This window comes from Protomyctophum bolini (genome assembly GCF_963924005.1).
Source record: "Protomyctophum bolini genome assembly, chromosome: 19".
Taxonomy (NCBI): Eukaryota; Metazoa; Chordata; class Actinopteri; order Myctophiformes; family Myctophidae; genus Protomyctophum; species Protomyctophum bolini.
In genome coordinates this window covers 16,195,769-16,210,524 of record NC_137880.1, presented here as the reverse complement: position 1 = coordinate 16,210,524, position 14,756 = coordinate 16,195,769, and the positions used below count along the sequence as shown (strand labels likewise).

The following is a 14,756-nucleotide window of genomic DNA, read 5'->3' as shown; positions in this document are numbered from 1 at the left end:
TTACATGAGCTTCTGTTATGTGGGGTGGGAAGATTTGAATGCTCAATTTGGCACAAAAATAAATCATGAATGCAGATGAGGTTCAGTTAATGCCGATGCTTGTAGACGCAATCAACCCACCCCAAATAAAATACAGAGTGGGGTCTGTGGCTCTGCTTCCGCCTACAATCCTTCCTGGCTTTATCCGTTTTATTTATTTATTACTGCTCCATGTCTCCAATATCAAACGGTCCCTCTGTTCACTGCAGCAAGACAGATGGTTCAGAGAGATAAAGCCAATTACTGCTGGCGGTCCGTTAGAACCTCAACAGCAGGAAGACTTCTCACTTTTGAGAAGCTAGAGTGGAATGCAAATATACGTATATATACCCATTACCCTCCTCCCCTCTTGCTTTAATGAAAAATTGTGAATCACTCCCACATTAACCACAGCAGTTAGTTAAGTCGCCGATTGGTGAAATTACATGTGTAATGCGCTCTGATCTTGATGGCTCTATCACTCATGGCGTTGGCCCGTATCACTCTTCCAGGTCTTCACAGCCTCACACTCTGTCGTTAAAGTGAAACGGTGGCCTAGCTGTGCCATTACGGAGAAGTGCCTCGTTATCTTTACACTGCGATTAACCTGTGGGGTTTCAATTAATTCCCCTTCTTTCTCTGTGTCTTATTTTGTCCAGGATGATCCCGGCGTCCAGCAAAGCCTTCCTGGTGACCAACCTGGTGTCCGGGACCCGATACGATCTGTGTGTGCTGGCGGCCTGGGACGACTCGGCCACCACCCTGACTGCCACCAATGTGGTGGGCTGCACAGAGTTCTTCACCCAGGATGACTACACCCAGTGCCAGTCCCTGCCAAGCCAGCTGCTTGGGGGCACCATGATCCTGGTGGTGGGGGGCATCATCGTGGCCACGCTGCTGGTCTTCATCGTCATCCTCATGGTGCGGTACAAGGGCGGGGATGCCGAGCCGCACGCAGGCAAGCTGACAAACGTCAGCGAGACACACTCGCAGACCAACGGGGGCCGCCTGGGGCCGAATGGAGGTCTCATGCCCCCGTTGCAGTCCCAGTCCCGATCTGGGTCCCAGTCCCTATCCCCGTCCCAACCTATCCTCAAACCCAAGGCCAAAGTGACGCTACAGGATGAGGTGGTGGAGTTCAAGTGTGGCTCCCTCCAGAGCAGCCTCACCGCTTCCTCTTCTTCCTCAGACTCGCTGGCGGGGGGCTCATACAGCCCCAACAGTGCGCTGGCCAGCATCTGGAGATCGGCCCCCGCCAAGCCACAGCGGGCCAACCTGGACAACCTCCTTGGGGCCTTTGCCTCGCTGGAGTTGCGGGGCTCGCAGGGACGAGACCTGAGGCCGCTCTCCATGGCCGGTGGCCTCTCTGGCCTGGAGCGTGACTCTATGGCCACGCCGCCCACAGATCGGGAGCCTCTCCTGGGCCGGACGCTGGACTCTCGTTTGAGCCGGCTCCTCATGCTCCCTCTGGACTCCAAGGTGCCCAGGCGGAGCCAGTCCTTCGACATGGGGGACGTGGCCGGTCCTGTGGGCAGCGGCCCGGGTAGCAATAGCGGCAGCAGCGGCCCCCAGGCGTGCAACAGCTACCCACGGAGGTTCAGCAGCATCTGGACTAAACGGAGCCTGTCGGTGAACGGCATGCTGCTACAGTGTGACGAGGAGGGCCCCGATACGGGAGGGAGCAAAGGGACGATAGACAGCGCCGACTGGGTGATGGAGAGCACGGTTTAGTGTGTGTGTGTGTGTGTGTGTGGGGGGGGGGGGGTACAATCTGACACACTCCATCAAACACTGCCCAACGGATAGATGGCAAGCAGCCCTGCCAGACAGACAGACAAGCCTGATGCATTCTTCATCGTACGACAGTGTTGCAGACCAAAAAGCCGATCTACAGTATATGATCAGGATCTATGATACATTGTGAGCTTTTATACAGCTGTGTTTTTCAGACTGCAACACTGCCGTACGACAGAGCATACATTAGGGAACAGACAGACAGACCCACTGGTCGTTCAACCTCCCCTTCCTCTCTGTTCTGCATGAATTGTTTCTGTGATACATCGGCCCGGAACTGATGTATTCACTTGACAGCCATGTTTTGCTTACATCGCTCGTGTTGCGGAGGATGAACCAACTACTGTACAGAACACACCACTTTACAGAATGATTGGATGTCTGTGAGACATTGGACAAGGGGGGGGTGCACAGTAAATGGCCAAAACTATTTGAATAAGACGCTTTGGATTACTTTGCCTCATAATTTGTACAGAAGTGAACATGGTCTTGTTTTAAGAGAGACAATGACTATTTGGCCACCATGTATACTCAAGGAAATGACCAAGTGACATTCAGAAATATGGTGAAAGACCCTCGGACTACTATTAATTGTGCTGTGTAAATGTAATATATGTAATGCAATTAAAGTTTTTTTTAATATATATATATATATATATATATATATATATATATATATATATATATATATTGCTGGTCAAACACGCATTGCTGAAATATTAGTTTCTCCCTCTGCACAAGAGCAGGGGTATGGCTAATATTTACAGTTCTGAAACCTGAATGTGTGTCTATTCTCATTTCTGACACTGACAGAAACCAGTTAAACCTTATCTGACTGAACGAGTAGCCTATAAATAGACGTGATGCTACAATTCCTAAAGATGTAAAAGAGAAACAAATGGAAGGAAAGAAAAGGATTTATTGACAAAAAATGTATGTGAATAATATATTTACTTTCTATACAGAGTATATATTTGAGGGTTTTATTGAATAATTCAGTATGGTATCAATATCAGATTTTATGCAATCATATTGGTTAATACATCGATCAATAAATCAATCAGTCCTGAAAACAAATTAATGTTTCCCGTACAGTTGTTATGATGTGAGGAGTCGGTAAACTATTGACGTCATTTTTCATAATGCCAAATAACTGAGGCTATAACAGTAACAGGGGGAAGATTGGTCGAAGACAATTATTTATCTTCTGTATTTGATTTATTTATCAATACTGGCAGCAACATAATCAAGTTGTATGTTGATGATGGATATCATTTGAAGACGTCTTTCTCTGAACACTATATCAAAAAAAAGAAGGGAAAAAAAATAAAAAAATAAAGAAAAAGCATTTAAAGTAAACACATTATTGTAACTTATTTCATTCATATTCGGTGTACTGGTTAACAAATATAGCTGACTTGGCCTGTAAACATTTTTGGCATTTTGTCAGTCAACTTACGGTACCTCTGTTCCCAATTTTGTGATATCAATCATTTTGTAAGAGTAGAGTTTTCAATTGGTGTAGATAGAATTTTTTTGAAACAAAAAACTCCCTTTCCTTTGACTTTTTGTCCTTATACCACGGGAAATGTAGCCTATATAAAATTCCTACTGGGTCAAATCAACCACATGGGAGTACAGGTTTAACTAAAACTAACGCCATGGGCCTTGTGATATTATAATAAGACCCATTTCATGACAACACAATGCAAAGGTTTTGCAGTATGTTCAACAACGTTGAAGTTGTTTGCTTTTATTCTGTCCAGTGTAGTTGCATGTTTTTGACAAACAAACCAATACATTCAGTCAAAGTAAAAATACCATATACAGTATATAAACTGTCATTTCACATGTTGTGTTGTCTGATTACTTTTTTGTGATATCTTGGATTGACTGCGCGTGTACAATGTCTCTGTATATTGGCTTTTTTGTACAATATTCCAGTGTGTAAGAATGTGTATTCTGACAAAAAGCTGTGTACTGGTGTCTCTGGAGGTGAGGAGGTACACTACACTGGCATTACATTACAGCCTACCTAACTGTACACATTTCTTACCTGGAGTTGTAGAAGATGTTTGTGTGGTCAAATCTATTGTTTTTGCTACTAAAAGATAAAACTAAAATTGCCTAAAACAGCCATGTTGTCTCAGAGTATTTTATTTATTAATATTTTGGTTAATACACAACTAGTACAAAAAGCACTCGTTAGAAGATCATAATTAAGCAATATTATATATAATATATAATTGTAATATTGCAATTATACAACAGTTGCCCTTAAAACTAAGAAAAGCGCTGAAAAAATATATCACAGATGTAGTCATTACGACCACAAATGTCCCAAGAAACTAGCTAGCCTAGCCACCGAGTTTGCTAGCGCTCTGGGAAAACAGAGCAGCTGAATTATTTGTTTTGATTAGGTGGTGAATGGTGCTGGTTTGATCCATGGCTATAAGCCGTTTCAACCAATCAGATTCCTTCCTCGAAACGACCTGTTGTATAATTGGTAGTTGAATGTATGACACTATCTGCAGTGATGCATTGTACTGTATGACGTTCAAGTGACAACACAAGACCATAACACTTCATATTTTAGATGTCTAACTAAACATATGACAGATGGTGCTATATTTGGTGACCAAAGGTCAAGGTTGACAATGAACCATCTACCCCTCTCAGTTCAGTTTTTTAAACAATTATTGTTGGCATACTGTCTGGCGTTGGTTCTCAAAATGTTGTGGTTCGTCTTGACCACTTAATAACCGTGATGGTTAAATGGGTGAGGCACATGCATTATCACAGCATGTTTATTTTAATGATCAATCAATTGATTGTGTTCCGGTTTGAAACAATGAAACTACTGCCATACAAGTTACTATTTGTTGGTATCACAAAGAAAAAGAAATCCTTAACTTTTTTTTAACAAGAACATGCTTTATGTTATCAATACAATCGTAGTGGGCCCATTTGCAATATCCTCACGAACCCACCAGTGGGCCCCAACCCACAGGTTGATAACCACTGTGCTATGACAATACTAGCATTTCTTTCCTAGCTAATATTTGTCCTTGCATTCATTATGATAACAGAACCGAGCACATCTCTAGAGAGAAACCATATTGGAGTGTCCTTCCTCATGTGGTAAAGGTCACAGATCTGACTTTTCAACGTGTTTCATCAGCAGCTAACCGTGCAGCACAGTGAATGTCAAACAACACAGCAGCATTCATACGGATCTTTTCGCACATCAATATTATCCTCTTTAGGACATTGGTTCTCAAACTTGTTTTAATTGAAAGGACCCCTGGTTTGGTATGCATTAGGCCAGTGATACTCAACCTCAGGCCCGCGGGCCACATCAGGCCCGCGGGACCATTATGACTGGCCCACCAATGAAAATCTAAAAAAAAGAAGAAAAAAAAATCTGGAAAATGAAATAAAAATAAATAAATCTGAATGAAGTTATCTTTAATTACATTATTATAAGTAATACTATTAGAGTTGTACTATTACTCGAACGAAAATAAAAGCTTGGGGGGGGGGGGGAAATGGTGGAAATGGAAATGCGGAAATGGAAATTGCGGAAATGGTAATTGCGGAAATTGCGGAAATGGTGGAAATGGAAATTGCGGAAATTGCGGAAATGGAAATTGCGGAAATTGCGGAAATGGTAATTGCGGAAATTGCTCTTCACTTATAGCTATCTATTTTCAGGTAGATTGTTTTATTTTACTCAGTCAGCCATATCACTACTCATTTTTTTTCATGAAAAAGGTCATAGCTGGGTAATCTATTTTCAGGCAAATTGTGTTTATTGTATTTTATTTTACTCAGCCATAACAATTTATTTTCTGTTAACCAACTTGCTGGCTGGCAGGCAGGCAGACAGCTACTCATAGACAGGCAGACAGACAGACAGCTACTCATGGAGAATTGGACAGGCAGGCAGTCAGACAGCTACTCATAGACAGGCAGACAGACAGCTACTCAGGGAGAATTGGACAGGCAGGCAGACAGCTACTCATGGACAATTGGACAGGCAGGAAGGCAGACAGCTACTCATAGACAGACAGACAGCTACTCATGGACAATTGGACAGGCAGGAAGGCAGACAGCTACTCATAGACAGACAGACAGCTACTCATAGACAATTGGGCAGGCAGGCAGACAGCTACTCATAGACAGACAGACAGCTACTCATGGACAATTGGACAGTTGGACTTTTGGACAATTGGACAATTGGACTTTTAAGAGGCTAGCGCCTCTTAAAAAATCACACCCGTGTGAAGTGAGGGGCGCTCTTATCATTATACATCATCATACATTATCTCATGAACAACTGAATTTATGTGATTTGTTAGCCGATTTGCTCGTCTACATATGACGTACATTTCCCCTTCATTGTCATTTAATTTGTTGTTTGTTTGTGTTGCCACAAATTGACGTCATATTTGAGGCACATATGACCTAATTTCTCCTTTCATTGTCAATGGCAAATATGAGACGTGTGGGGACAAAAGCTGTATAGGAGGGGCTGCGCCAATTCAGCCAATCTCAAGAGTGGAGTGTGTGGAGAGGGTAGTGCAAAGTATTAGACCATGTTGGGACTCGGGAGTGTCTCTGGGATTTTTACTAGGGTTATGTAAGGGAAAGAACAGCTAGAGACAGAGAGATATACGAGAGAGAAGAAGTTTGGGATATAGATATTTCTTAAAGTTTATTCAAATAATTGAAGCACCACCACACACGGCCAGCTGAGTTAATGAATTTCTATGAATAAAGATATTTCCAGTCTGATATTATATTCATGGCAGAGCTCATGAACAAAATTGTTTTGTTGAAGAGAGGGTGCATGAAAATATCGTAGCTACAAGTATGAATATGATAGTCTATTCCACTTGTGGCAAAACCCCTATTATGTTAACTCATAATGTGGGATACACTGGGTTCATACTACAATCATACTGTATCATCTCATTCTGGCCAATCATTAGTCTTTTAATGTTTGTGTTTACACAGATACTTAAAACTGGTCATTCATTGGCCAGAATGAGATGATGGTATGTATGATGATAAGAGTGCCCCTCACTTCACACAGGTGTGATTTTTTATACAGATTTACGATACGCTGTGAGCTTGTAGATTGGATATTTTCTTCACACAACACCATCGTATGACAAAGTCCCACATTATATAAGTGCGTTAACATAATATGTTAGTTTGTAGATGGGAAAGCTTGTAGATGGGACATTTTCAGCACAGTTTGTTGTTTAGTGCCGTTTACTGTGGTATATGGGCTATTTAAGTTGTGTCAACAGGAGATTCTGTGGAAGAATTACTTTACATGGGTTGGAGCCTTAGGCTGCAGTCTGAATGGGCAAAAGTGCATAAGCTATCTCCTCCCTCAGTAACTACAGTCAGTCAGTGTGCCCTGGTCAAAACAAAATACAGCTAGAGATAGTGCACTTGCCCATGGCTATTTTCAGAAACACCTTTGCAGCTTTACAAGCCTTGAAGTGCCTGAAGCCAGATGTAAGCCACAGCATCTACAAATGAATGGTGGTGCAGGGTTTCACATTGTGCCTGCAGGGAATTTTTAATATTTAATTAAATTGATTAGAGTGGAACATCACAATTATATCGTAATTACCGTGGATTAAAAGCAGACTTGATTGCGACTGCAGTGCCACTGACCAAGCCTACAGATGAAATCACAGGCGTGTGTAGCCCTCCATAATGATCAGAGGCAGTGCACGGAAACTAACTGTAGCCTAATCAAAGAAAACACAACAGTCATGGCAATTGTTATGACAGCATGAGCATAGTATTAATTATTAAGAGCTTACTCTGATATATAAATAAAAAATACAACAAACAGCTATGTTATGTGTGAACAGTTATCACATGGGATTGGAACAGGCATGTGAAATAATCTGTAATGGCGGGGCTGATGAATAATAGTATTAATAATTGGACTGAATTTTGTGAGTGCAATGAATATTATTTTCAAAACACCATAATTACAATTTACAATAATTAGATTATCATTAGACTACTTTTGGAAATCAATAAAACACTGTAAATGTGGAATTTACCATAATGAAAAATATTTTTGAATGACATCAATAGAGAGTATGCACATGCATCACCTTTTCACCGGGGCACGCTCCCTTATAGACTGAGTGGCAAAACATTGAGCAGCATGGACTGCACTCCAAACTGCTTCCAAACTGACACAAAAATGATCACCTGCACATTCAGTATACACACACATGCACGCACGCACACACACACACACACACACACACACACACACACACACACACACACACACGCACACTTTGAAAACCACTGGTATGGCCTTTGAAACAGACCCCATAAGAACTCAATTCATACTGAAATATTGCAATAACAACTCCGACAATACATTCTTATGTTATGGGATAAGCATGTTGTGTGGCCCTGCCACGTCTAGAGTTATTATGGAATTTCTTGGAGCAGCGGCCTCATGCATGTTGTTGCCATGACTAAAACATGAAGGCTTTAGGGAGCTCTGAGTGCTCTCCTGAGCCCCTGGGATGCCCAGAGCAATGTGAGGTCTGCTACTCACTACTGCACTGTGCTCAGACACACACATACACAGTAGCATATACATTACACTTGGTTTACAGTAGGTTCTAAGACCATGATGCGTTCAATGTGAATGTTTGAGTAGGCTACATATGTTTTCACACTATGAAATTTCACACTGAAATATATCTTGCATGATATAGGTGTCATCTATTTTTGCCAAATGTGCTACGTCCACAGAGAACATCTGCAGAAATGCTAAATAAAATATATATATTCCCCCACAATGTATTCTATTGAACACTTCAAAGCAATTTAAAATGTTTATAGGACATTTATATGATAGGCTAATACTGACCTCTTGTGGACTATACTATTTCTACAAAACGCCGGAATCATTGTAGGCTAGTAGCGTAGCAGAGTTTTACTCTACTTTGTTTATTTTGGTAATTATTTAAATCAAGTTGCGCGCGCGCGTGCGCGCGCGTGTGTGTGTGTGTGTGTGTGTGTGTGTGAGAGAGAGAGAGAGAGAGAGAGAGAGAGAACCTGACTCCGCCAAATGGAAGAGACGCTTATTGTTTGCGTAAATTTGGGCCAGGTGTGCAAATGGGTAAATCCACACTGGGCCACCCACGTTTGGTTGCAGTAGCGGCTAGCCTACGTGCCAGTGTTGGTTTTACCATCAATTTGTTTATTTATTATGTTTGGATTTGATTAAATAGGCACTTTATGAACAGCATGCATAAAGTATATTGGCTACTAGATCTGGTCCACATAGCTCTAATGCCGTCGCAACGGCAGAGCTGTAAGGCTATGGACCAGAGCTATGCTAGCCTAATGTGGAAGATAAATGATCACCTATACCTACTCCACAGAAAGAGCTCTGGACATTACGCGTAATGTTAAACCATTTTGTCAGTCACTCACTACAACAACTTTTGGCCTGGAGAAGACACTGATACAATACACACAATATGGATTTTGCTGTCTGACAATCTTGCTACGGGAGCTGTGAGAGCTATCGCTATCACTCCAGACCCCATGGTCCACCATACCCAGCTGCATCACATAAGTTTGCAACTTCACTTGCTGTGAGTATACCTCCTTTACCATATTGTGCCATAGCATTTTAATGGGTAACTTAAAACATGGGAGATCAGGTGACGAAACAACGATCGGGTGCTGTCATGGAATGTTTACTTTGAACAGTAGTTCTACTTTAATAAAAATACCAGTGGGGATGCAATGGGCAGAATGCCACCTTACTGCATGGAGGTTGGGGGGGGAAACAAATTAGCCTACCTTTTACAGTAAAACATTAACCATTGTCTTTAATAGTCAAGGAAGACTATACAATATTGGTTTAATCAATGTGTTGACAGTTTATTTCTTTATACAGCACAGTAAAGGTAGGTAAGGTAAGGTAATTTTTATTTATAAAGCGCCTTTCAAAACAGTTGTTACAAGGTGCTGTACAATAAAATAAAAGGAATAAAACAAGAACATCTCAATCAAAAATAAACCAACAATGAAATAAGAAACAGAGCAGCAAAGACCGTAGAAATAGATAAGATAAAACAATACATAGAAATCACTGTTTTCAGTATAGCTTCTTAAAGATCTCAACAGATACAGCGTTTCTCAAGCAGAGTGGTAAATCATTCCACAGCGTAGGTGCAACAAATTCAAAAAGCTCGATTTCCTTTGGTATATCTGGTTTTATTGAATAAAATCACACTCGTGTGAAATGAGGGGCACTCTTACATCATCATGCATCATCACATTCCGGCCAATCACAATTGGCGTCCTCACTTTTTACCCTCAAATCCGTGGTACACAGTACAGAACGGAGGGGATGGCAATAATTGTAATGATTGTTCTATTGAAGAAAAGCAATAATGGTAATATATTACTTAAATTGTTATTAATGTATTTACTTACTTACTTAGCTTACTTATTATTTGGGGAACTTTTTAATGGTTGTGCTATGCAGGACTCGGACCACCAGTGTCTGAAAACCTAATATTTGCGTTATAGCCTTGGAGGTGAGAGTGAGTGACTGTCATTGTCATAGGTAGGCTACTTATAAAACAGGCACTCCACATTTCAGGTATTTACTATATGACAACCTGCATTTCCGTGTGCCACGTAACGCCTCCATAATGGTCATGCCTCATGACCCCACCCATCCTTCCTGTTACCTCATCAAACCCTGTATACACTCAAGACACGTTCCATATATGGCCAGTACAGAATTCGTTTCATTATGTTGATCCGACCCCGGGCCCCCATGCCAAAGCACCAGCACTCGCCCAGCAGTCTCCCTTAGGGCGAGGTCGCTTCTCGCCCTCAGGGCATCTTACTGGTATTCAAAATACCAGTTACAAAATACCAGTTACCTAAAAAATATCTAAGGCCTCACTTATATATGAATAAAAAAATATAAAAAAAATATATATAATATCAAATAAATATATGAATATGAATTCCAGAGCTAGATATACTGTATGTATATAGCAGATACAATTGTGACAGAACCATACAACAACAAACTTGAAGAGAATACAATATACAAAATAATTAAATACATTCAATACAATCAAGGATGTATAGAAAAACTATTCAAAGATATATAGAAATTAAGTACATGTCCTGAAAATGTGTCCTAAATGCCCCTAGTTACCGGTATATAATGAATTGAGTCATAACATGTTATATAAAAAATCATCGTAACAAAATATAAAAAATATATGTCTGTACAAAAATATTTGATAATTAGGTTATACAAAAAAGATTTAAGGTAAAAGTCTACAATAAGGCCAAAAGGAGATAGTGTTTTTAAGGTCAACAAACATTGTGTAAACACAAACATTGAAGACAAAACTGTAAACACAAACATTGAATACAAAAGCAAATCGGCTGGAATGACATTTGTGATGATGTGATTGGTTGAGCATGGAATGTGATGTATGATAAGAGCGCCCCTTTTAATATTTTTTTTACATTGATTAGTCTCTCTCTCTGCTAGTCAACTCAACTGCTTTACGTCCACTTGGAAAAGCAAGTAAGGGATTCCAGCTGTAATAATGAAATGATACCTGCAGTAAGACAACTACTTCTTGTATTATAGTGCAGGAAAATAACATTCTTTTTAGGGCCTATGCCCAGCTTTTAGTGTGCATGCAACACACAAAAACATTAAATGCCAATGGTAATGAATGGCCAGTTTTACGTTATTGTCTTAACACAAACATTAAATGCCATTGATAATGAATGGCCAGTTTTGAGTGTTTGTGTAAACACAAACATTAAAAGACTAATGTTTGGCCAGAATTAGATGTATGTCGATGAGGTATCATGATGAGAGTGCCCCTCACTTCACACGGGTGTGACTTTTAATTTATGTATCATTGCTTGCTAAATAAAACAAAATATTCACACATTTTATTAACCACTTATGCCATAATTATACTTAAATGAAGGCTGGATAGCCGAAACATTTGTCCTGTGATGTAGATGATAAACCTTTGAAAGTATATTCTTGGTGCATACAGTGATCTCTTCACCTATTCTACAATATTTATACTTAAAGTGGTTCAAATGATTTGTATGGTTAATTGGGGGTCCCTGAACCCCAAGGATCTCCCCTACTGGCTACTAGTGGCGTTTGACATTAATGGTTGGCGCCTGCGCAGTAGCTCCATGCTGCAGTGTAGCCTGCAGACTTTTGGTGACAGCCTGATCGCATCATCGCATGGGCACACGAATGCTAACGGGGGCGCGCGTGTGTGTGTGTGTGACTTTTACGACTGTGTGCGCGCTCAAACGTTATCTTATTCGAGATCCAGTCCATAGTAAACCGTCCATAGAGTTGACAATAAAAAAGTAACACTAAGTAAGCCTAGTAGTGGAATATGAAGGACGCATGTGTGAAGGACACTTCGGGTTGCTGATTATAAACATGGCCTCGCCAGCAAAGCACTCCATCATACCTCAAACGAACGAGGCACAAATCAAAGCATGCTCGCTGCTCTTCTACAAGGCCGTGCGCGATCTGAAGCCTGTCTGGATGCTGGAGGACATGCGGACGATGGAGACCTTCTACCAGGAGGACGACGCCAGCCAGCGGACGTACAGCCCCTCCGAGGCGCTGCTCTACGCTATAGTGCACGACCACCAGGCCTACGCGCGGCACCTGCTGAATCGAAACGCCGACGAGGCGCTCGCCAAACCCGGCGAGCGCTTCTGCTGCTGCCCGTCCTCCGCTCCGCACCTCGCCATGGCGGTCCGCTATGACAGGCGCTACATACTGGGTCTCATATTGCTGGAGGCGCACCGGATACCCGGCAGCGTCGGCTCTCGTGGCAGCGGCGCGGGCGGGTGTTTTCACACGGAGGACGGCAAGACGCCGCTGCATCTGGCGTGCGAACTCCTGCGCCCGGAGGCTGTCGTCATGTTGCTGGGCAACGGAGCGTCGCCGCGCGCTAAGGACCACGACGGCAGGACGCCCTTGGACATCATCCTCCAGCGTCTCAGAGACTCCAAAGCAGGGAACCACGGTGGAAACACGAGGCAGTGTTTGGACAATATGTTGATGTTTATGCCCGAGATTAATTTCAAAATGAAAAGTGCACTTGGTGAAAAGCCTGAGTTTTGGGCCAAACTTCTCGGCGAGGACACATTTAATTATCTAACTGGAAAGAGCCCAGCTCCTTTGGTGCTCCTTGCCATGCAAACTATTCTGAAGCAACTCAGCCCTGCAAGGTTCTCTGATAGCCTGCATGAATTGCCAATACCTCTCTCCTTGAAACCAACCGGCCTACCTCGCAGTCAGCATGAGACATTAAAAGTGTTGTTATAGCATGATTTACATGGTATAGGCCAGTGGTTCTCAAGGTAGAATCCGGGGACCCCCAGAGGACCTTGCCAGGGTTCCAGGTGGTCCCGACTCCCCAGGAAAATGACTGATGGTTTAGGAACCAAATGGAACCTAGGCTACTCTATGGCCCTCATTTATCAACCGTGCGTACGCCAAAATATGGGTGCACGCCGAAATTGCCGACATTTTTGACATTTACCATTTCCGCCAACGCTTGAAATTGAACGTGACAACGTTGAAAATCCACGTTTGCTCCTCAGCTGGCGTACGCATTTTTTTCTTTCTTACACAAGCGGAGCAGCCTTGTCTGAACTGCTGACACTGTCACAGGCATCTAAACATATGTTTTCACTCCTAAAATGTTAATATAAAACGGTATGTGTATGTAAAAAACAAAAGAGAGATTTCCAACTTTACAAGTAATTAAAATCGCGCAATTAAAAACAATATAACATGTTTACAATGTATTAGTTTGTGCTTAATCAAACACTTGTTATGCGAGCGCACTTGTGAGATGATTTTGGAGCGCATGCGGACGCGCGGTGATGCAGCATATGCGATTATGATATTATTATTTTTTTAAAGGCATGAATGGACTGCACGCCTTTATTTCCAAGTGACAATGACAAGCATACAATACAGCTTGCCTATTTGTAGTAAGTACTAGCAGGCTATAGGCGTAAGGGGCTTAATCATTCACCATTTATAAGTGCTTAGACAGTTTTGACAGTTCAGATAAAAGCGAGATCATTTTCGGGGCTCGGGAGGACGGGACCGCGGCGTGCGTCGCCAACACATACCAGCGCAAGCGGCAAGCCTTCATCCATATGTTTATGATTCGTTCATCAATGATCAAATCACTACATAAACGTTGATTGTGAGCTGCCTTGACGACATGATAGCCTATCTCTCATGCAGGCATGTCACCCACAGGACTTTAATATCACAGCAGTGCGCAGTATCACGCCTTCGCCGTGCACTGCGCACGAATGGGTAAAATTAATATAGGCCAGCCTACAAAAACTAATTCCATTCATGGCGATGCGATGTCGATGTGTCATGTATATGCATGCGTGCATGCGTGGACATGACAGCAAAGCAAGCGAGGTGAGAGGAAAACAGACAGGGTAGGCCTACAACTTTATTTAATTCATGCAGGTGTTCGTTCTTTATTTAACAAGACACCAGTGGGCTTGCAAGTTGCGTGTGCTTCTGCGTGTGTGTGTGTGTGTGTGTGTGTGTGTGTGTGTGTGAGAGAGAGGTGCGTGAGGCGGGCAAGGCACGGGAGAAACCTTTTTTCCATAGTAAAAACTTGTTTCCATGGTTCCCACAGGTCGTAATTCATGTGTTCAGTCGCAAAAACGAGGGCGAGGCTTGATTTCATAGGGCGTGCCAGATAGATTTCAGCCGTCACATTTATTAACGTGAGAACGAAATTAAGGAAGGATCAGCTGTTTGCGATCACTTTATAAATGCCGTGGCGACGTGGGTGTAC

The 14,756-nt window shown here is 42.2% G+C and overlaps 2 protein-coding genes across 2 annotated transcripts in view; both read left to right on the top strand.

Moving 5' to 3' along the window:
* lrfn2b (leucine rich repeat and fibronectin type III domain containing 2b) overlaps nucleotides 1–1,749 on the top strand; it is a gene marked incomplete at its 3' end in the record, with an annotated part of 54,888 nt that extends 53,139 nt beyond the window's left edge. Inside the window, exon 4 of the mRNA XM_080790272.1 lies at nucleotides 678–1,749. Coding sequence (XP_080646398.1) covers nucleotides 678–1,749 — 1,072 coding nt within the window. The remainder of the gene's footprint in view (nucleotides 1–677) is intronic.
* Nucleotides 1,750–12,343: 10,594 nt separating this feature from the next.
* LOC308334579 (ankyrin repeat domain-containing protein 9) lies at nucleotides 12,344–13,243 on the top strand (the record flags this gene model as incomplete). Its single annotated transcript, XM_080791379.1, has 1 exon — nucleotides 12,344–13,243. One exon carries the CDS (start codon nucleotides 12,344–12,346, stop codon nucleotides 13,241–13,243), a length of 900 nt encoding a protein of 299 aa, XP_080647505.1.
* Between the last annotated feature and the right edge of the window lie 1,513 nt (nucleotides 13,244–14,756).